Source organism: Sebastes fasciatus, chromosome 6 (genome assembly GCF_043250625.1).
Source record: "Sebastes fasciatus isolate fSebFas1 chromosome 6, fSebFas1.pri, whole genome shotgun sequence".
Lineage (NCBI taxonomy): Eukaryota > Metazoa > Chordata > Actinopteri > Perciformes > Sebastidae > Sebastes > Sebastes fasciatus.
The window spans coordinates 5,342,023-5,366,137 of record NC_133800.1 but is presented as its reverse complement, the minus strand read 5'-3'; the positions used below and the strand labels follow the sequence as shown (position 1 = coordinate 5,366,137).

Genomic DNA, 24,115 nt, shown 5'->3' with positions numbered 1-24,115 from the left:
CTTCAGTGCTGGCGGGCGTCCAATCAAACTGTCCCTCCGCTGAGGTTTTACTCTGAGCATAAAATCACTCAGTTACATCAGGAAAGCACGGTGCTTTAGATTATATTTTAGGGATTTAACTGACGCTTATATCCTAAGCGGCATCACATTTGTAAGCAAGTGAGCAGAAGGGGGAAAGGCCGCGGTCCCGGCGCTTTTAACAACATTCCTTACTAATACAACAGCCGTTAACGAGAGGAGTAGAAGAAAGGGAAGTATAAACGGGAAAGATTTAAGGAGAAAGATTTAAGCTTCTATTTATGTAAGAGAGCGAGGAGAGTGAGTGGGAAGAGGGCGACATGAAACGCTTTTTTTTTGGTGGTGAGTTTTTCAGCATCCACAGCCAATCTGTGTGACTGGTCTATAATCACAAGTATTTAGGATTTTTAATGTGCGTTTGATTTTGACGATGGGTTCATTTAAGCCGGCGGGGGCAACTCATCTCATCCTCACTGCCTTTCATTTGACTCTTATAAGCACACACACACTCACACATCCAAATCCTAATTCACACAGCTGTCCACACACACAAACTCATTTAAGCGCACAAATACTCTCTCACACATAAAGTGCACTGTGCCCTTTACCATGAGGGTGGTATTATGTGGCTATTAGAGGTGCTGTTGTTTGTCAGGGCGCTGCAGGGAGAGATAATATTACCTGAGAAAATTGACCACAGCATCCGCTATGTGTGTGTGTGTGTAAGTGTGTGTATGGGGGAGAAAAACATAGACTGTCATCCTCCAAGGCGAGAGTTAATCCGGAGTATCCATCACACTTTAGCGTGCCATCTCACAGGGTGGGGGTGGGGGGGCTGCTGGCGAGGCTGGAGGGAGCGTTAAATGAGAGATGGGTGCTGACACCGACCCAGACACAGGATATCCCTCCACCGTCAAACACCATCACAGCCGTCATCACGCATCCAAGATGCAGACTTGTGTAGGGGCTACTGGTCGGGCTGTGGTGCATAGTGATGCACCGATCCCACTTTTTCAGTCTATATATATATATAATGAAATGTTATTTATTATTAAAATAATACTAATACGTATTAATAATACGTACTCCAGCAAATAAGTAAAAAATCGTATCTTATTAACATTAATTACAATTCAAGTGTAAACCTTTTTAATGCAGCAACAAACTGGTCAAACTTAAACAGGATTTAAAATCCCAGTCTATAATGTATGTAGTATATTAACATAGAACTGAATTGAATGGATCAGACCCATTGTCACCGATACTCGATCCAGCTATTTGAGTCCGTATCGGCCCGGTATCCGATCCGGTATCGGTATCAGTGTATCCCTGGTGGTGCACCAGCTAGGTGGAGTTCAGGATGCTTTTTAACCCCCCTTTTAATTAGTCTGAATTAAAGGTGAATTACAGCCAACACCAAACCATCTACATTTTCTCGGACTTTGTCTTGTTTTATTAGGATGCATAGCCCGTACATCAACACTCTGCAACTCCCCACCTCTTCTTCAATTTGTCACATAAAGGCAGAGATGTTTACCATCGTAGGGTCGCAGGTTCAAACCCGGCTTGGGGCCCTTCTGCGTGAAGTTTGCATGTTCTCCCCGTGATAGCGCGGGCTTTCTCCGGTGTTCTCCGACTTCCTCCCACAGTCCAAAGACATGCAGGTTAGGTTCACTGTTAACACTAAATTGCCCGTAGGTTTGAATGGTTGTCTGTCTCTATGTGTCAACCATGTGATAGTCTGGCGACCTGTCCAGGGTGAACCCGCCTTCGCCTCCCACCCCCCACTGTGACCCGGAATAGGATAAGCAGTTACAGATAATGGATGGATGGATCTTTACCATCGTTGAATTGCAGAAACTATTGCATCTTAAAATACTCACCCTCTCTTGGTGCGAGCAAAATGACCCAAGCAAAAACAGCCAGAGCAACTTAAAGGTCCCGCGCACCCACACAATTAATCGGCGCCTTGATGGGAACTACCTGTTTTTTTCTACCCCGACAGGTGTAACAACAGTAAAGTCAGAGAAATGTCAATCGGTGTGTACTTACCCACGCAGTCCAGAGGTCAGGTCTAATTGGACACCTGTGTTAGTGGGTGTATGTACAGTACCATGTAGACAGAACCCAGGTGGAAAAGAGTGACAAAGTAAAGAAATATAAAGAAACACAACAAAGCCCCACTGTGACACAAAACCACAAACTCTTATCACATCTTACATCCACATTGACCGGAGATAAACGAACCAGTTAATCCATTTGTTACACTTTTACCAGCACCTCCTAAACGCTTTAAATGCAGAGTATCGCTCTTTTTAGTCCCCCATGGACATCAAATACCTGCACCACCTTTATAACTCCACACCGTCCGTCCGTCCGTCCGTACCGTATCTCAGGAACACCTTGAGCGAATTTCTTTAAATGTGGCACAAACGTCCACTTGGACTCAAGGATGAACTGATTAGATTTTGGTGGTCAAAGGTCAGAGGTCACTCTGACCTCCCAAAAACACATTTTTTGGCCTTGACTCAAGAATTCATGTTCTAATTATGACGATGTCACACAAATGTCTAACAGGACTAAATGCTGAAGTGACGACATTTTGGACAGACATGGATGTAAACTGCAACTAGACTGGTTGGCGGAGGCATACACACCGTGAGGCGGTAACTCTAGTTTGGTAGTGAAAATGTTTATTTATTGCCAAATATTGACTACTGCTATCAGCAGCTTTAAACCAGTAACTCAAGAATAGACCTTAGTGCAACTCTAGTCTGTGTATGTGCATGTGTGTTTAAGCCATACTCCTTTCCATCATCCAGACTGCAGCCCCCAACCCCCCCACCCCGCCACCCCACATCTGCTTCAGTCTAAGGCCTCTATCTTCAGTCCTCGTTCCAGTCACTGCCATATCTCTATTAACCCCCCGCCCCCTCACACACACACACCAGCAGTCCACAGGATTATCTGGGCTTATTCCCGAAGGCTGGAACCTCCAAACCCTCATCCCAAACTGTCGAGTACATCATTTAGCTCACGCTGCACTGCATCAGTTTTTCTTCTGGAAGATTGTAGTTTTTTTTTTTTTTTTATTTATTTTCCCTCTTATTACTGTCTTGTTGCCCTGACATGATCCATGCATCTCTGCGGACTATTTACCACACACATCCATCCCATACAACATACAACATTCATAGCTCAAATCCACTCGGTCACGATTTCCTCTTCCTTTCTTTCTCTCTATCCATCCTCTCCCTCCCTTTACTCCTTTCCTCTCCCCTCACTCGCTATCTTATTCCTTCCCTCCCAGCTCCCTGGTCACCTGCGTTCCTTTCCTCCTCTGTCACTCTTTCCTGTTCTCCTCCTCCTCCTCTGTTGATGCCCAATGTCTTTGTGAAATCCCTGTCAGATGTAGGTAGATGCAGCACATTGGGAATCGACTGTACTGTGCGTTGGAATTTGTGGTGAAAGCACAACACCTTCCTGACATCTTAAGCTTGTTTTTTAGCCTTTCAGGCTCAGGTGAGGGACTAAAAACTGCCAAACAGGAAACAGGAAACATTGTCCACCGCCTCCGCCCCCCCATAGCTTTTCTCTGTGGCCCCCCCCCTCCCTACCCCCTCTTTATCTTTATCTCTTTCTTCCTCTACCTGTGTCTCCCCCTCTATCTCTTTCTCTGTGGCAGGCTCTTGCTGTTGCCTGAGTTTCTAGTTTCGTTTGTGTCTGGGCGAGGACGTGACTTGCCTGGGTAAAAAGAGCAGGCACTCAAGGTGATGCTGAAACAGACTACTCTCTTACTAAACACACACATACACACACACTGATGCGCTCTAAAGCAGATGCACACGCCTCTCCACTCCGGAGCACTTGAGCGTCTGAGGGAGCTGCTGCTGCTAAACACAAACTCACACGGAGCACGAGCGGGGCTTGGCCACTAATTGCAGCCCTCAGGCTAACATTTTTGGCCAGTTGCTTTGGAATCATGGGAATTGTAGGAAAGGTTGAGAAAGGTCTTGCCAGTCACTGTCTCCAACTCATTGCCTCTGAATGAAGTGCATCACCTCAACGAGCTGCGTTATTTAATGTGCAGATTGAAACGGCAGTTCGTTCCTTTTCCTCGTCGCGCTGTCGCTCGCCCGACCGTCTCACATGAACGTCGAATGAACAGATTTGTTAGTAGCGATGGAGATGGGGTTTCCATAGCAACCCCTAGTACTACCATCGTGCACTCTTTCATCTCTACATATTGTCTACATCAATAGATAGAGGCAGTTCTGGCATTGTCTGTAGCATTTTGTGTTTGTGGTGGAGATACGGGAGGCCATGAGAGAGGCAGGCTGAGAGAAAAGAACATGGTGGGAGAAAGGGAAGAAGAAAGAGACACAGGTAGAGAAAATAAATGTCCTCAGCACAGCGGCAGGCTCCCCCATATCTGCTCTTCATCTGCAGCCAACTTAATAGCACAGTCCAGACATGTATCTGCAATGTGTGTGTGTGCAGTATGAAAGGTGCAGAGTAGTCGCGCAGCCTCAGCTTCATGGCTGAGTGTGTTAACTGTACATCAGCATGAGACAGGCTCTGAAGCTGCATCCACAACATTTTGGAAAGATTACCATGTTTATGACTTGCGAGGGTTCACCTCATCGGATTTCTTTACTCGCTCTCTTTCTCCTCGTGTTGGTTCAGTTATTTTCATCCCTGATTGCAATGCCAGATCACTAGGAGTGGGAAAAAAATCAATTCACCTATGTAGTGCAAGTTTTTTTTTTACGATTTTGAAATAGATTGTTTTAATGCCAGAATCGATATATTTCCTTAATTTGAGTCTATGCGGAGGTAGAAGGAAGTTACCGCTTTTATTATTGTAGTCTGAGTAACGTCATATACGTTCCGTATCCGTCAACCAAAACAAACCGCAGCCGGCCGCAGCGAGCCGATAACGAAAATAGAAAACGGCGGAAGGTCCGCATGGATACGACCTGCACCCTCACATGTTAAATCCAACGTGGTTAACACTACACATCCAGTAAAGTATGGAAACACTTTGGGTTTCACACATTGCAGGAAAAGCAGAGCTAGACATCACGGCTAAAGCTGCATGCTAACTCTGCCATGGACAGGAAACGTTATCGTATCGCAGAGAAGCCAGCCGTCACTCTCATCTGCGTGGTCAAATCGGCCGACGCTACAACTGTAGAGCACCCATATACTAACATTTATGTTAAATGCAGTCAAACGGCCCCGATGGAGCTGACCATGGATGTATAAAGAGAATGGAGCTGACGGGAAAGCTAGCGACAGACTTGGCAAAGTTAGCGGAAGTATACACGTGTGACTGCGTCCGGTTTTCAAAAAGGGAACTGTATATACAAAATACATATATGGAGATAAGATTGATTTGATTATATTCAGCAGAAGTATAAAACATTACATGTTCATTATAAATTAAAAAAGAAAATACCACTAATTTGTGAGGGAAATGTCTTTAAACTTTGGTTTTTGGGGTTGCTGGAAAAAATTTAATAAATAATGCCTGACAATGACTGATATATTTGACTTCAGGACATCTCTGACTACATACATGCTGAAAATCAAACATTTTTACTGTATTAATTTAGATATTTTCCAAATTAAAAGTGCCTAGAAGTGCATGATTTGACTTTCCCCCATGGTCTAGTGTTGAGAAAGTTAACAAAAATAGCAATAAATCGCAATATCGACTTGCAATACTAAAAAATCGCAATACCTATCATATTGGCACCCAAGTATTGTGATAGTATTGAATAGGGAGATAGGTGTATCGTCCCAGCCCTAATATTTAATTGTAATAGACTTGTTGGTTTATACCCTGTTGTGTTACTTGTTCTGAGTGTTTGATTGTGTACAGACTGTGAAAGCAAATTTTCTCTATAGAGGCCAAAAAAGAATGAATCTGAATATTTCAGTCGAAAACTGGCAATCACAATAACTCCACATAATGTGAACACGGCGTAATGATTCAGTGATGAACGCTGAGAGTGTAAACAACACCAGCAGGATGAACACGTATCTTGGTCGTGTTGAGTATCATAAGCTATACTTGTATATCTCCACCTTTAACAGACTCTAAAATTGGCTCCAGTGCTGTTTTTAAAGTGCTGTCACACATATCATAATTCAGATTGGAGTGCACATGACTGGCCCAATGAAGTGGTAAATACAACTTAGAAAATGGAATTGACTTGTTTTCCCCTTGTCAGTTGTTGTTATTTCTAACTAAAAGCACCTGGATCCACGACATGCAGCTTTTACCTGCCAAACATGGAGGCAGCAGCAGCTTAAAACAGAGAGGAAGTGTCCCGTGTGGCTGCGCACATAGACAGGCGACCTGTACTATCTGACAACTAAACATTAGGCAATATTAAACTTTGAAAACCATTTGTTGAATCGCGGCAAATTGTTATATGAAAGACTTTTGTCATGCTCCGCACAACACGAAAAGTGACATATCAATATGTTTTTTATCCGAAGGGAAATAATACCTCCACCTGACGGAGATTCTAATATAAACTAACACCTTCACCTCAGGCCCTGGAACACTATTACATTAGCAGGAAGTATATTGGAAACAAACAACCGGAGCATTACCACTGTCAATCCAGAGAGAGGCCAGATAGCTGCGAGGCACATTCTTGAGCAAGCCACAGAAAACCTAATAGAACCGCGGCTCAGGAGTGAGAGACCCGCTGGCTCCGTGTTCCTGTCCAAAGTTCAGGGGCTGCAGCGGGGCTGTGGGGTGGGACGGGGGACGGAGCATTTCCGATGCACTTTGTTAAAGGAGTGCTTGGACGTTCCGGACAATTTGGTGTCAGTTTGTCAGCGTGCTTTTGCTAGCGGTGTTGATGTGGACTAAAACCCCACAGCGGGACTTTGCTGGCCTATCAGCACAGGAAAGAGGAAGTACTCCCCTGTCACTGCAGAGGCAGCTTGCTGAAAAGGGTCCTATTGTGCTAAATGGTAGGAAACGAGCTTTGGTAGTGCTGGAGCAGGACCCCCTGTTGTGAACTGGCAAAGATGGAGGGAAGGAGGGAGGGAGAGGTCTGGGCTGCATATTCACCGTGTGCCTTCAGCGATATCTCCCCCCTCTCTGTCCGCTCTTTGGCTACATCCACACTAATACGTTTTAAAACGCATAACTTTTGCTAAGTTTATGCCTATCATCCACACTACTCCGGCGTTTTTGAGCACCTGAAATGGAGACGTTTGAAAACGCTGCTGACTAAGGAGGTGTAACGATACGTTACGTATCACTTTCCATCGTTCTGATCCGGTTCAAGGACAATATTTGGCTCATCTAGAGCAATACAATATGATACGATATAAAATGACTTGAAATCTATACAGTAGTTGTTTTTTTTGCCAGAAATTCAATCAGTGTGAAATAAATACCTGGATACTGGACAGTGTAGGTCAGGGTTCTTCAAAGTTTGTCTTGTAAGGGAATCAGGGATAAATTAATTATTGACATAAAGAAGTAAACAAATGATTAATGGCAAATATATGTCTTTAGTCGTAGGTGAGGTTTGGTCTAATTTCTTACCAAAAATGTTAGCGAGGCTTTTGCAGAGCTAGCTGCCGCCGCTACTGCTGCGGGAACGCTGCTGGAGTTACCTGGGCGTTTGGTGTTAGTAATCACCTGGCGTCTCAGTAGGTGCGTGGAAAGATTGGTTGTGTTGCCGTTGTATTTTATCTTTATTTTATGAAACTGTTTCCACATGCTGGACCTCAAACGCGGCTTGAAAATCTCTCGCTCGTCTGGCTCTTCCCCCACCATCAGCCATGCTTCGTTTTGTTGTCGTCTTTCTGAGATTGGCGCTGCTGGCGCATGTCGATGATGTCACACACAGGGAGAGTGAACCGGAGTAACATTTCTTTACTATTAAAAGTGCTGAAAAACACATCCATATAACGTTTGTCGTGCTTAAATACAAGGTGCTAATTCTTAGTATCAAAACGATAGATTATTTACCTTGCAAACCGATTTTCCCGTGAAGGACAACTTGCCGAGTACCTATTGATGTAGTTGATCGTAGGAATATAAATCGATAGGGCTGCATTTTAGTCTGGACGGACAGAAACAGATACCGTTAAAAAACGATGACGCAGTCACCTCCATTCGCTTCTTGATTGGGTGATATCAGTCATGCCGTGTGATTACCTGTTTCATCACGCCCCATCACGTGGCGATTTGTGGAAGAAAACAAATGACATCTGTTGTGTTTTCCGCTTCGTTGAACACCTCATACTCGTGTGTTACTTTCATTAACAGCTCCACCTCGTCGTCTGTCCAAGCAAAGATATCTCTGGTCTTTCTTTTCGCCATTGTTTTTCTTCATTTGTAGTATTTTCTGCAACTGAACAACCAACTGCACTGCTTCCTATTTACACCGGCACACACATGTGATATGCGTGGTAGTAGGGACAGAGATTAATTCTGAAGCGGCCCTAAAACACTGATCGTTCTCATTTTAAAACAGCGTTTTTTAAATTGTGTATTAGTGCGGATGTAGTCTCTTTCCCCAAGTCCCCCTCCCCCCTCTCTTAAACCGCCCCATCACACCAGGACATATTTGTGGCCCAAAGCTGATGGGTAGCTGTCCAAGAGATGGGGCCAGTTGCCACCTTCTGCCTCTCTTTGTCAACATCCAGCAAACTAAGGCCAAACTACCATGTGGGTATGCTAATGCGTGGCGCCCTGGGGCCGCCTATAGAGATGCCAATCTGCGACAGGGGCCAACTGGGTGCGAGAGGACAAAATGAGGCTTTGACTCTTGGACCCTGTCAGTCTGAAGGGGTTTACGGGGGGGAGGGGGGGGTGTTGAACGGCCTTTGCAGTCTGGCATTGCGCTCTGTTTTGGCTCCGCTGTAGGCTCCAAGTCTGTTGGGAGTCTGCGGAGGGAAAGGGAATGCGGCGCGGCCTCCATCACATGTTCTCCCTCCGGGCTTAAGATGAGGACAACCAGACATGGGTCAAATTGTGTTTTTGCAAAACAGTGTTTGTTTTTTCAGTGTAACCTGCATGGAGTAGCAGATTTTCACAGTGGGTTCGCCATCGCCACAACAGAAATTACACCAGAGAGAGCAGCGGAAAGAGAAATTTGAAAGTCAATTAAGTGTACTTTTCTGTGATTTATCCCCAGCATTAACATGCATCTCGTTATCCGGGCCTGATTACATTCACGCCTGGCATTAAGATGCGTCTCCAGAATACAAATGCAACGACAACACTCTGATTTCAATGCGTCTCACCCCCTCTGGTAATACTTTTAGATACATTAATGCAGTTTAAGAATCGACAGTAAACATCAATTGTACCCATCCCCAAGGATACTGCCATCCATTCTTAACAATGCCGGGTACACACTACACGAGAATCAAGCAGATTTTGGGCCTGATTCCCCCCTCCTGACAACGGTCAGCAAAGCCACGATTTTTGATGGTCCTAAAGATTATCTTTCCAGATATTCCTGTGGTGTGACGTATGTTAAGAGTCTTTTTACATCCCCCCCGATTGGCTCGGAAGTCCATCCTGGCCGCACTGATATCAAATCGTAAATATTAAACATGTTCAATATTTACGATCAGATATCCGCGGAAGAACAACCACCCCCTCATGGCGGCCGCGCCTAATGCATGAGCTAATTTATGTGCTAATGCAAAATGTAAAGTATAATATCTGTAATATCAGACTTGGCGTTCCTTCACCAGATTTCACAATGGCGGCTGCGTCACAAACGTTCTCATTTTACAGCTAAACCGTGCACTACAAGATGATTCTGAAAATATTTGAGGCAAAAGATATAGGCATTAACGTAACATAATATTGATTCATATTTGATCAGCGCTGCCTAGTTTGACCGTTTGGTCGGAGTTTGTGAGTGATTGACGGGCTCTCATAGACAGCAGCTGGACAGCAGACCTCAGCTCTTACTGCTTGTTTTCCTCCGGTCTGTGAAATCTTGCAGATGCCGTTAGGAGCACCGGAGGACACAGAGGCAAATGATTTTTTTCAGGTTACCTGTCTCATGCACTACTGTCACTATATAGCGACTGTTTTATAAAAATAACTTATATTTGCTTCAATCTTGCCTACCTTAGCTTTAAACTGATTTATATGCATGCATTCCTTAATTGAAACATTCAGAAACAAAATACGCTCCTCTAAGCAGAGTAATCAAAAAAAGTATTATCATTTGCAAACTGTATGACTCAAGGAAGAAGTGTTGAAGTTTTCTCATGCCTCCCTGTGAACCCTGCCAATTGATGTGTTTTGTTTACGCGTCTCCATTGCTCACCTTTTGGTTTTTAATGAACCGGAGAGAGTCACGACCATTATTCTACCGGTGGCATAATACTTTTAATGATGTGCTGATTTAGCCATCGCCCCGTCGCGGCTCGGCCCCGCGAAACCCTTCATTAGCACTATAGCGCTCTCCCGTGTGCCTGCCTGAACTTATACAAAGACACTCTCACATAAAAAGGGGGTTAAATGTGCACGAGTTTCAGATGTGGTACGAGACCAGAGACTCGATGAATCGAGGCTCTCCCGCTGGAATGGCCTGATTTATTTATGCACGTGTTCCATAGGGGGGGGAATGTGACCCTGTGGGCAGCATAGAAGTATTTCTCCTCTCTTTTTCTGCCCTTACCTTCCACGTTTCTGTCTCTACCTGGAGAAACTGAACGATGAGAGTGACAGCAGAACGCTCCTACAGTACTGGACATCACCAGCATTTCAATTAACCAAAAAGTCAGGAGTGCAAATGTCAGACACTGTGTGTTATTACAATGTAGGGCTTCACATTAACCGAATATTAATCGTGCTCACAACTTTGGCTTCCCACAATTGAATGAAAATGATCGACTGCGATATTGGCGTTTGAAATGCATGCTCCGCTCATAGAAAACTCTGCCGCATAAATCAAGCGCTTCCTAAACTAACAGCGAGAGATGTACCGTCAATCAGCAGCCGACCAAAGCCGGACGGTTTTAAACAGTCTCATATATTCTAGTTTCTACTGGTCACTCACACATGTGCAGTTGTAAATTGATTGTAAAGCGATTTGTAAATTATAACTCTATCATGATGCGTTTAAATGTGATCTTGTAAAATGTAGTTTTTGAAGAGAAACTTGAATAAATCCAGTTGTTTGAAGGCGATTTTTTCACAGCAATATAAAATAGATATTAGAGAGGGAATTGTGACCTGTTTAACTTTCCTAACACTATAGCTCTAAACAGCTTATAATATATAATTAAAACTACTAATGCCACGATTTTTTTTAATCAAATCATACATTTAAATAAAAATACAATTATTTATTTCCTAATTATTTGAATTTTTGCAAATAACCACTATAGATGACAATAACTAAATTAAAAGGATAATATGGAACGTGGAAGTGAAAGCAGCGCTCTGTTCATTTAGAATGTGAAATTGCAATAAAAATATTTTGTCCCTAAAATCAATGACTAATTGTGATAAATAATCAATATTGATCAAAATAATCGTGATTATCATTTTGGCCATAATCGTGCAGCCCTATTGCAATGTTCCCCGTGAACATAGAATGACTACGTAAAAGCAAAAACCTGTTACAGAACGATGACTGAGGATGACAGATATGATGGATTTATGTATTTTCTGCTGTTTGTTTTCTTTTTTTTCTCCCCGTCTGCCACTCTCTTTATCTTCCGTCTCTCTCCGGTCCTTTCACGGCGCTGTAAAACTCCCCTATGAGTTGTAGAAAGCGATATGCCATCATGTCCCTCTCCTTCGATGGAAGTGCTGTGTGCGGGAGAACGGAGCAGTAAATAAATGGTGCTAGCACAGGAAGAGATCCTGTACGCGTTGGAGGCAGACCGGATCGATGAACATCACTTTTTGACATGCCCGGGCGAGGGTTTGGTGTGTGTGTGTGTGTGTGTGTGTGTGTGTGTGTGTGTGTGTGTGTACGGAGGTGTTTGCAGAGGTGTGTATCCAGTTCCTGCTCGAATGCAGCCAACTATCCTAGAGGAAGGCAGATGGCTGAGAGAATTGAGTCAGTGAGGTGTCTGAGTGTGTGAGTCTGAGAGAAGAGTCTTCATACATGTACGAGTGTGTGTGTGTGTGTGTGTGTGTGTGTGTGTGTGTGTGTGTGTGTGTGTGTGTGTGTGTGTGTGTGTGTGTGTCCCCTCTTAGCCCATCAGTTAATCCATTATCATTTACCAGCCTGTCACACCGCTACACCTTGGCTTTAATTGCAGCCAATAGTGAAGCTACTTGAACCGCATTAACGCTCTGCACCGAGCGTCACTCAATCACTTCAACTTAACTTTGTTTCTAACCCAGTTTTCACGCACTGCAGCACCACAAAGCCCCTTCTCCTCAGTACCGGGGGCACTAATTGAGCCTCGCCTCAGCTGCGGGAGTCGTCGGCGTCTTCCTCTGCTTTGAACAGTGACCTGCCGCTCCTCCCCTCTCACCTCATTTAGGGATGAGCTTATATCTCCAGAGCGTTTCGTGCGTACGTTACCGACTGTGCCCATTTGTGTGCCTCTGTGTGTGTTTGTCCCTCAGCAGAGAGGTTATGAGAGAGCTCAGCAGGAGTCGTGTAAGGAGGCCAGGCCACAGTTGTGTGTGATGTTTGTCTGCCACGCCAAGCAGGGGGAAATAGACACGCTGGGCTCCGCTCACTGGGAGTTGGATATTTCCTATATAATAAGAATATATTAAGGCTGTCATAGTTAACGCAGTAACAACGCATTAAGACAAATTCGTTTTCATTTCTTTAACACAGCGCAATCGACCTTTCAGAGGTTGTAGCAGGCTCAGGTTTAAGGCTAGAGTGAAGATATCATAAGGTGTCATATGAAACTACAAAAACCTAAGGAATCGGTACCAATTGGTACCAACCATGTCATACTAGCCTGTTGCGAAGGAGGCTAAATAACGCTCCAAACTTATGCTAGATTTCGGCGAGGAAAAACTGGTATGGCCATTTTCAAAGGGGTCCCTTGTTGGGCTCGAGTTTGCCATAAATACAGTACCTGTGAGGGTTTCTGGACAATATTTGTCATTGTTTGTGTTCATAATTGATTTCCTATAATACATATATACATACATTTGCATAAAGCAGCATAATTGTCCACTCCGATGTTGATAAGAGTATTAAATACTTGACAAATCTCCCTTTTTGGAACAATATTTTGAACTGATGAAAAATGTGTGATTACTTTGTGATTATATCAGAACTGGAGTGTCTCTTCATTGAAAGAAGAGCAGAGAATGGCGTTGAAGGCTTTTCTTGATGGGAAATATGTTTTCGCTCTTCTCCCGACTGGCTTTGGCAAGAGTTTGATTGACAGATGGCTCATCCAATCACCTGCCAAGTATTTTTTTTGAAAGTGCCTGCCCTTTTTTGGCTTCTCAGATGGTTCCGTGTAAACAAACCATCTGGCGGGTCAGCTTAATGTCACATGTAGGCTCATTAGAATATATCAGGAGGGGGTCTTAAAGAGACAGGCGCTAAAACGGAGCGTTTCAGACAGAAGATGAATACAGGTATATTCAGACACAATATGAGGAAAATAGTGTGTGTTTTGAACATTAAAGCTTGTAAACATGTTCTAGTAGAAACCCAGTATGAACCTGAAAATGAGCATATGTCCCCTTTAAGTAAATGATCAGAATACTAACTAAAAAAATAATTTGCATACACTCCACACAACACCACCGGATATATTTAAATAATGTCATCATGTTTGCAGGCAGTCACAGAATATAGGGCTGTGTTTTGCCCTGAGCAAAGCCAAGGTCACGTCACACCGACAGCTCATCACCCCTCTGAATAGTAATTCTATCTAACAAACTGACAACTAACGGGCCAAAAGGCTAGCAGGAGATGACTGGCGACAACAACAACACTAGAGTATACGGCTGCCAACAGAGCTGGACCTGGCCAGTGCTTTTAGGAAAGACCTAAGGCTTTTGGTGCTGACATTAAGCCCCTGCTGAGAACGCTGAGTGAAAGCTCTGGCGGAGATATTCTCTGGCTCAACAGCGAGAAATTTCACTAAGGATAAAGGAATTAGTTTAAAGGCCCAGTGAATTTCCCTCCATTCTCATCCTCCTTTTGTTGAACAGGACGTCTTTTTTTTTGTCTCGAGTCCTTCATTTGTAAAACGCCAATTTCATAAGTCACCTCAGTTGATTGCCAGACCAAGACCCCAGGCAATACAAGGAGGAAATGTGGATTTGCAGATTTTATTACAAAAATACTGTCACAGAAGGCACAGTGTTAGCAAACAGTACAGAAACAAAGAGACAAAACTCCGGTACATCTATTGAATGTCGATTTTGGAGGTTATTGGCATGAAAAGGTTTGAGATTGCTCTCAAAATCTGTGTGCTGGATTTTTCTAACTTCCATTTATGTCCATCGCTCACTTTATGCTCCTCTGGGAAGCTGCTGGGCAAAAAAGTTTGATTAATAAGTAAGTAGGTAAATAGTTATAATAGTATGTATATTTATAATAGTTTTATTGTTCAACACAGGACATTTAGGTAGAGACATTAATTATTACAATAGAATCAAAATTATTTTGTTTTACTTTTGTACTTTTTAGGCAGTTTTCGCTTTCAGTCCAAAATGCTGGAAGCGTAGCTTTGCTGCTGGGCACTGATGTTGCAATGGAACAAACAATTGACTTTCCCTTCTTAGTAGGGGTGGTGGTGGTGGTGAAAAAATTTATTCACCTATGTATCACAATTTTTTCTTTTTTATAATTTTGCAAACTATTTTTTTAATGCCAGAATCGCTATAATTGCTTCATTTGAGTCTATGCGGAGGAAGAAGGAAGTTACCGCTTTTATTGTTGTAGTCTGAGTAACGTGACTTCATATCCGTTCTGTATCCGTCAACCAAAACAAACCGCAGCTGGCCAAAACAAGGAAGCACAAAATGGCCGTATGGATACGACCTGCACCCTCACATGTAAATCCAGCATACAGTACAGCATGGAAACATTTTGGGTTTCACACATCGCCAAGAACAGCAGAGCTAGACATCATGGCTAAAGCTGCATGCTAACTCTGTCATGGACAGGAAATGTTATAGTATCGCAGTGAAGCCAGCCGTCACTCTCATCTCCATGGTCAAATCAGCCGACGCTACAACTGTAGAGCACCCATATACTGACATTTATGTTAAATGCATTCAAACGGCCCAGATGGAGCTGACCATGAATGTAAATAATAATGATAAAGAGAACGGAGCTGATGGGAGAGCTAGCGACGGACTTGGCGAAGTTAGCGGAAGTATACACGAGTGACTACCTCCGGTTTTCAAAATAAGGTGTTAACAAAGGGAACTTTATATACAAAATACATCTATGGAAATAAAATTGATTGGGTTATATTCACCAGAAGTATAAAACATTACATGTCCCTGATAAATTAAAAAGAAAATACCACTAATTTGTGAGGGAAATGTCTTTATTATTTGGTTTTGCTGGAATTAATGTAATAAATATGCCTGACAGTGACTGATATATTTGACTTCAGGACATTTATGACTATATACAGGCTGAAAATCAAACATTTTAATCTAGTAATTAAGATATTTTCCAAAGTAAAAGACGCAATAAATCATAATATCGAATCACAATACTTAAAAATCGCAATATATATCGAATCGGGAGATAGGTGTATTGTCCCAGCCCTACTTCTTAGCATTACACGTTCTTTGGTGCAGGCGAACTTGACAACAGAGGTTCAACATGGCTGACATTTCGTGCAGAGAGAGAACGGGCCTTGGAGATGAAGTGTCTGTCAACAGGACTGCCTGCGAGATGGTCTCCAGTTTGCTGAGTGTGCACCGATAGACACAGAAATATGAGGAGCATGCAGAATGTTGCTGAGTGTCTGGTTCGCAGACTCCCCCACCCCCCCCTTCACGTCGCCCCCGAGAAAACCTATTGATGTGATTCATGTTCTAGCACATGGTTACAACCAGCCGTCTAGTGCATGACGGCTCCTGCTTCTGCTGCTTCTTTGAAAAATAAGTTCAAGACTTCTCAAGCAGCACCTCCAGTAACATCGTCCCGACCTGGCAGTTCCTCCCACGCACATTCTGGAGGAGCAGGCTTGGCATGATCTCGGAGGGGAAGCGCCACAGGGATGAAAACCCTGCTTTTTCAGTGTTAACAACTATGTAGCTGTGTCTGAATCTGGCAATCTCAGAGTGCGCCCAGGCTTCCGCTCTCTGCAAATTACGGGTGTGAGATGTGGATTTAGAGGCACAAATGTCAGCTTGTGTGTTTTCCGCTTTACCTCTCGAGCACACAAATGACACTCTTCCGTCTTTCGCTGTTTTCTTTCCTTCGACTGAAAAAGCAAGTCAATAAAAAAAGGAGACGTTACCTTAAGATGCCCTCCTTAAGGGTTTTGATTCATGCTTTTATACCTGGACCCAAGTTGCACTTGTTTTACAGAAGGATCTCGAAAAATGCACCGAGGGGCCTTGTCAGCCCTCGCGCATCAATCAAATAGGGTTGCTATACATCCCTGTCCACATAATACGGGGGTTTTCAAATAGAAACCTTGGAAATTGTGGCCTCAGAAACAGTGGGGTTAGACTTTCTTTAATTTGAGCCTGGAAGCGTAGAAGAAGGATTTTGAAACTGCTCGTGTGCTATTGTAGAGGAGAGGAAGGAAGCTGCTGGTGAAATTGTATTTCTGTAAAAAGGAGATTTTAGCCACCATGTTTCAAAGCATCAGCTAAATTGTGATCCGGAGTGTGGAAGTCTGTTAAAGCCTCAGTGAGTAACAGCAGATTGTGCCCCCCTGTTGAAGCACTATGGCCTACTTCTGGCTTTGTTTTGATTCCTTACTCTGAAGACATTCACATTACACCATATGTCTCTGCGACAGCTGTGACTGCAGGCATTGTGTTTTCGGGTTGTCCGTCCGTCCGTGGGTACGTACGTCCTCAGGAACACCTTGAGGAAAATTCATCAAATTTGGCACTAACAACCACTTGGTCTCAAAGATGAATTGATTAGAGTTTGGTGGTCAAAGGTCACTGTGACCTCACGAAACACATTTTTGGTAGGGCTGTCAATCGAATCAAATATTTAATCGGGATTAATCGCATGATTGTCCATTGGTAATCGCTAATTAATCACACATTTTTTATCTGTTCAAAATGTACCTTAAAGGGAGATTTGTAAAGTATTTAATACTCTTATCAACATGGGAGTGGGCAAATATGATTGCTTTATGCAAATATATGTATATATTTCTTATTGGAAATCAATTAACAACACAAAACAATGACAGATATTGTCCAGAAACCCTCACAGGTACTGCATTTAGCATAAAAAATATGCTTAAATCATAACATGGCAAACTGCAGCCCAACAGGCAACAACAGCTGTCAGTGTGCTGACTTGACTATGACTTGACCCCATGTGATTATCATAAAGTGGGCATGTCTGTAAAGGGGAGACTCGTGGGTACGTTTTCCTCGCTCAGTGTAAGTTTGGAGCATATTTAGCCAACATGGTTGGTACTTATGAGTTCTTTAGGTTTTGGTAGTTTCATATGATACCAGTATCTTCACTCTAGCTTTAAAACTGAGCCCGCTACAACCTCAAAAGCAAGTTTTGTTAATGCGTTACAGAAATTAGTGACGTTTAAAGGAATTTGCGTTAACTCGTTATTATAGCGTTAACTTTGACAGCCCTAGTTTTTGTCCATAACTCAGTAATTCATTTGCTAATTATAACCATTTTAAACAAATGTCTAATAGGATAAAATGATGAACTGATGACATTTTGGACAGACATGGATGTAAACTGCAACCTGACGGGTTGTGTGGCGGCATTCATCTGTTAGGCGGTAATTTTCCACATGTGATCTAAACACCTTCAGCACGACTACTTCCTAAAATTGATGTGAAATAAAAACCTGCATGTAGTCGTCAAAATGTTCCTTCAGGATCATCAAAATAGTAAAAAATTGTTTTTGCTCAAGTCATTAAAACATGACGAGATGTCTCCCCTTCCTGCGGTGTGATGTGCCCCGCCATTAAAAAATGCACGACTCCCTCCAGAGATGCAAACAGCTCGACATGACCTTGACAGAAGAAACATCCTCGTCCTACCTTTTAATTCAATCGTGTCTTGTTGATCCCTTGTAAAGCACTTAGTGACAAACCTGTTTGTGCAAAATAAGAAGAAAAAAAAACACCCGGATGAATAAATTTGATTTGATGTGATTCGACGCCTCTGTCTCTCCCCGTGCCTGCTCCGTCTAATAGCTGATAATGTAATTACGTTTCCATCAGAGGGGAGGCCTAATGATTGACTGTGGTGGAATGTGTTATGTGCTACTGAGATAAACCTCTCTCTCAAATACTCTGGGTTTGGTCGGATCAATAATTTCTCCCTCTTGTGTTCTCCTCATTTATAATGCTGAAGTATTTTCAATCATAATGCTTCAGGAGAGATTCTAGGCACTGTTCCAGCGTTCCTTAATAAAGGTGTTGCAGCCTGTTGTGAAACCAAGTGGACACACTTTAATCCCTGTCCCGTGTATGCTGTGGAGTTGTGTACATTTTCACAGAAACTTTGTGAAATGAAACTGCAATCCAAATTTTGTGGCGTTTGTCAAGGTTGTCCGCTGTTACCAGAGACATTGTGCTAAACCCAAGCTTCTTCATGTTTCCCGTTGCCAAAGAACTCTCCCTATGGTCCGAGATAAACCTCAGCACTGTACCGCCGGTACCTTCACACAGCCTAATTGGCCTGTCTGTCTTGCCAGAGAGTCTAACCAGTGTGTGTGTGTGCGTTTCTCTGTATTTCCCTGCAGGCTTTGAGCTGCTGTATCAGCCGGAAGTGGTGAGGCTCTACCTATCTCTGCTGACCGAGAGCCAGAACTACAACACCCTGGAGGCTGCTGCCGGGGCTCTGCAAAACCTCAGCGCTGGACAGTGGACCGTGAGTCCAGGGTTGGGGAAGGGATACAACACGTAGACACTATGTCCTGTCTGACTTTCAGATTTCTTATATCGCATTCTTGCAACGTCTGTCATCATTGACCTTTCGGAAGCGGATTTCTTGGATTGTGATTGGAGTCTGATGGGCTTGAAAGGAAACAGAGGTGCTTTAAAGGGGAACTACACCCATTTTCAAAATTCCTACATGTTATTCCTATGGTCTTAGTATTCTATTATATATATACAGTATATATGTGTATATATTAGTGAACATGAACAACTCTCTCCCAAATCCAAAAACTCGAGTGCTAAAACTCAAAAACTAAAATTTGTGATGTCATCAAGTATCAAGTGTGGAACTGCTCCACAATGAATTGGGAGAGATGTTATAGGTGACACTCATAGACTGTATATAAGAAGTGGACATGGTCACCGTGACATCACCCATTGGTCTGCCGTTTTGAGGCCTCGAGTGTGGCATTTTGGCCGTCGCCATCTTGGTTTTTAGCTGTCACCATCTTGGTTTTTGGCCGTCGCCATCTTGGTTTTTTGCAACCAGAAGTGACACGAGCACAACCGAACATTTTTGGCGACCAAAAAGATTATAATTAACTTCCAAATGAACATCATGCTGTATTGAAGAAGATTCGATACTAGCGATTGAGACCGTAAACTCATCTTTACAATGTTTACTGAGGTAATAAATCAAGTGAGAAGTAGGGTCATTTTCTCATAGACTTCTTTACAATCAGACTTCTTTTTGCAACCAGAGGAGTCGCCCCCGGCTGGCTGTTAGAGAGAATGCAAGTTTAAGGCACTTCCTCATTGACTCATTCAATTTTCAGACCCGGAGGTTTCCCACTGGTGTCACTGAGAGCACCCAGGAGAATGTTCTGAGTATATGGGTGCATTTTCTGTTTCACAACTGAGAACATCACATAGAATAAAGCTCATTTGGGTATAGATAAGAGAACAAACATTCTGTGGGTCTCCCATTCATCGTCTACGGAGCAGCTCCAGACTTTATACCCCATGACATCACAGGTTTGAAACTTACTTCTCTGGTTTCTGGCTTTGAGAGAGTGTAGCTCATGTTCACAAATACTCATTGAACTTTCCTCGGCCATGGAAATAACATACTGGAATTCTTAATTTAGGTGGTGTTCCCCTTTAAAAAGGTGTAGATGCGCTGTCTCTCCAAACCATACAGTATAGCAATTGTGTAAGCTGGAATACATCTCCGAGACGTGATCGAACCAGGCGGCAAGTAGCTCAAACTTTTCATTGATGGTACCATTTTTAGTCAGGTCCATCCATAGAAGTGGGATTACATGACTAGATAAGGGTTGGATAAGTAATGTACACCAAACTTTCATCTCTGTTAGATGATTGCCTCTCATGATGGATGATGTGAGAACCTCGAGAGCCAGGATCAGACATTTATCCCAATTAGAGCGGCCGCGGAGCTGCCGAGTGGCTGCCTGGCTCGCAGGCAGCAGTGAATTACCAACAGGGAAGGGCTAGTTGTCAGATGCCAGTTTACGAGCAGCACCTCGGGCGAGAGCGGTCACTTATGTTTTTCAGCACAGGCTGGCTGCATTCAGTCCACGGCAGCATTATCGCATCAGCGCTCCTCTTAGCGCCCGTGTGTCAGACTGTAAACACATCCTCTGAGTTCATCAGCGGTGTTGAGCCTCTCTACCCGGAGTGGGAAAAAAAAAAACACCTGAACTCTTTTGTGAGTCTCACATTTAGCGTTAATAATTCAGCAGTAGTGATTTTCAGCTCCGGTGAGCATCTGGAGGAGAAATTCTTCTTTCCTTCGGTGTATTTTTTTTTTCCTGTAAGAGCTGATCAGAATGCCTGGCAAGGCTCAGGAACCTGTGGAGCTGCTAACCCATCACACTGTCACATCTGGACAAAGCCTGTCCCTGCTCCCTGGGAGGATATCACAACTTCTTCTTTAAATCCCCCTCATTCGTTGCTGCTGCTCAGTTCTGTACCACTGGATTGACCTGTTTCTTAAAGTGCACTACTGCCACCTGGTGGCTCAGCTGCGCCTCTCCTCGGCTTAATTATATCTCTTGGGGTACCAGTGCTTAGAAGATAAACCCTTTTATGTCAAACTTAATGTTTCATGGTGCAAAAAAAATGAGAAGTAAAATCTACTGATGTTTAAATTAAGACAAATCATAGCACATGTCCACTCAGAGCCCCACTGTGGAATGTGGTGAATTAGTCAAGCCCAAGGAGCAGAGCTGAGCTGTCGTGTAGTTAATGACTGAATGGTTGAGCGTGTGTGTGAGCATGAAGGCATATATCAATGTCCTCATGGAGGTTGACCTGGACACCTGGACGCGTGGCCATGCTGGTAAAGCTCCCAGGTGGGAATCTGTTGAATCTGCATGAATGTCAAACAGGAAGTTGCTGACAGTGTGTGCTGCTCACTCAGCCGACCCAAGAGGTTAGAGGTTGAAATTATAAAAAAGCAGTCACACCCTGCCCTCTGTCTGCCCCCCCCCCCCCCAGTGGTCCAACTACATCCGGGCTACGGTGCGTAAGGAGAAAGGTCTTCCCATCCTGGTGGAGCTGCTGCGCTCCGACTCTGACAAGGTGGTCCGAGCCGTGTCCATCGCCCTGCGCAACCTGTCCATCGACCGCCGCAACAAGGACCTGATCGGTACGAACCGCAATAAAGGCTAACACACGCAGTGATTTAAGATCTCATCAAAATGCATTTTTGTTCACAAATTGACACAAATGTAGTGGATCGTTATTGTTTGTGTCAAGGTTATAATGGTTTTGATTTTTTTCATTTTATTTTAGTTTTTTCATCTCAATTTCATTTGGTTTAGTTTGAGTTAGTTTTCAGAATGTGTTTGCAAGTTTTAGTGTAGTTTTAGTTTTACAGAAAAGTTCAGTTTTAGTTTTTATTAGGGCTGTCAAAGTTAACGCCAATAATTTCTTTAAAGCATTAACACAACTTAGGTTGTAGCGGGCTCAGTTTGAAAGCTAGAAACTAAGGAAACCTAAGGAATCCATTGGTACCAACCATGTCATAGTAGCTTGTTGCAAAGGAGGCTAAATAACGCTCCAAACTTACGTTAAATGTTGGCGAGGAAAAACTGGCATGGCCATTTCAAAGGGGTCCCTTGACCTCTGACCTCCAGATATATGAATGTAAATGGGTTCTATGGGTACCCACGAGTCTCCCCTTTACAGACATGCCCACTTTATGATAATCACATGCAGTTTGGGGCAAGTCATAGTCAAGTCAGCACACTGACACACTGACAGCTGTTGTTAAATGTTGGGCTGCAGTTTGCCATGTTATGATTTGACCATATTTTTTATGCTAAATGCAGTACCTGTGAGGGTTTCTGGACATTATTTGTCATTGTTTTGTGTTGTTAATTGATTTCCAATAATAAATATATATAATCATTTGCACTAAGCAAGCTTATTTGCCCACTCCCATGTTGATAAGAGGATTAAATACTTGACAAATCTCCCTTTAAGATACATTTTGAACAGATACAAAAAATGTGTGATTAATGTACGAATAATCACGATTAACTATGAACAATCATGCGATTAATCGCAATTAAAATCCATACCAGTCTCGAAGAGATCCCTTCCTAATGTCATTCCTTTGTAAGAGATGGGGGACAAAATCTACAGTCCTCGTTCTGTGCAAAAATACACTTCAACGTTCAGCCAAAGCTAATATGAGTATATCAGTCTGAGTCAGTCAAATCAAGTGGCTATCTAGTATTTATACTACACAATCAAATCATTTTCAAGTCTGAACTCTTACAGTCATGTTCACAGAGATGAATCAAAGACCTAAAAGACTGTTTTCAATAATATACCTGATATTATTAGCTTCTTGTTTTAATTGAATTTGATCACATTTCACTACCAGCACTGTTAACCTGCTTAACCTTGAAAAAACACTTGGCCTTACAGGAAGTTACGCCATGCGGGACTTGGTGAGCAACCTGCCCAGCGGTCAGCAGCGGCCGGCCAAAAACCTAGAGGAGGACACTGTGGTCGCCATCCTCAACACCATCCACGAGATTGTCACTGACAGCTCTGAAAACGCCCGCTCCCTCGCCCAGGCTCAGGCCATTGAGAAGCTGGTCGCCATCAACAGGACCAGGTGAGACTTAGTATATACAATACGTCACTAGGGATGCACCGATTGTGAAATTCTGGGCCGACACCAATGTTTAAAATAACAATTTGGCCGATTGCTAATGCCGACACCGATGTTTTAACTGAGCTGTTTTAACTGAGCTGTTTTAAAGTCATTCAGCATTTAATTACACTGTCTTTGAATGAGCACAAATTCAATCATTCAATTTTATGAAACAACCTTCATCACACCTTCTTTTTAGCTGCTATACAACGACCTATCCAATGAGAAGAATGCTTCAGTACCTACAGTACACAGCCCAACAAAAACATTTGTTTTGTAAAACAGAAATAAGATATAAATGTAAAGCTATTAGACGCATAACACAGTGTTTCCCAATTTGACCTATATATTAAACGGCCGCCCAAGTATATTTGGCGACCCATTTTTTATTTTTATTTTCGTATCCATCCGAGAGAACGACACCATCCAGGATAATCCTCGATTAACTTGTGGATGGTGAGCGGGGCCGCTCACAGAAATGGTTGGGCCCCTGAAAAGGTCCGGTGAATGGTCTCTCCGCAGATCTGCTTTACTCATATCGACGCATGCATGTGCTCGCTTTTGTCCTGCTAAACACATACATGTAAACTGAGAGAGACTTACTCAGTGATGGGGGCTACATGCAATTCACTCCAACATTAGCTAATAGTTAGTGTAGATCAAAATATAAAAGAAAAGAAAAAAATAACAATAAGCTTTGGCTCTGCTGCCTGGTAATTAGTCCACTCCTCACAATATTCTACAATTAGCTCTGTCTATACAATGTCAACATAAGTCTGTGGTTGCATATCACCTGTAATTATAGATAACAATATTATTATTCATTTTATCAGCTGCAGCAGGTCCATTCAAACTGACTCCCCCAGATTTCTGTTGAA

At 43.1% G+C, this 24,115-nt stretch overlaps 1 protein-coding gene across 13 annotated transcripts in view; it reads left to right on the top strand.

Annotated features, from left to right (window-relative positions):
* arvcfb (ARVCF delta catenin family member b) overlaps positions 1-24,115 on the top strand; it is a 299,063-nt gene that overhangs the window by 260,655 nt on the left and 14,293 nt on the right. For all 13 annotated transcript variants that reach the window (XM_074637267.1, XM_074637273.1, XM_074637268.1 and 10 more), the window contains 3 exons: positions 18,910-19,037; positions 21,566-21,716; positions 23,006-23,198. In XM_074637267.1, coding sequence (XP_074493368.1) covers positions 18,910-19,037; positions 21,566-21,716; positions 23,006-23,198 — 472 coding nt within the window. The remainder of the gene's footprint in view (positions 1-18,909; positions 19,038-21,565; positions 21,717-23,005; positions 23,199-24,115) is intronic.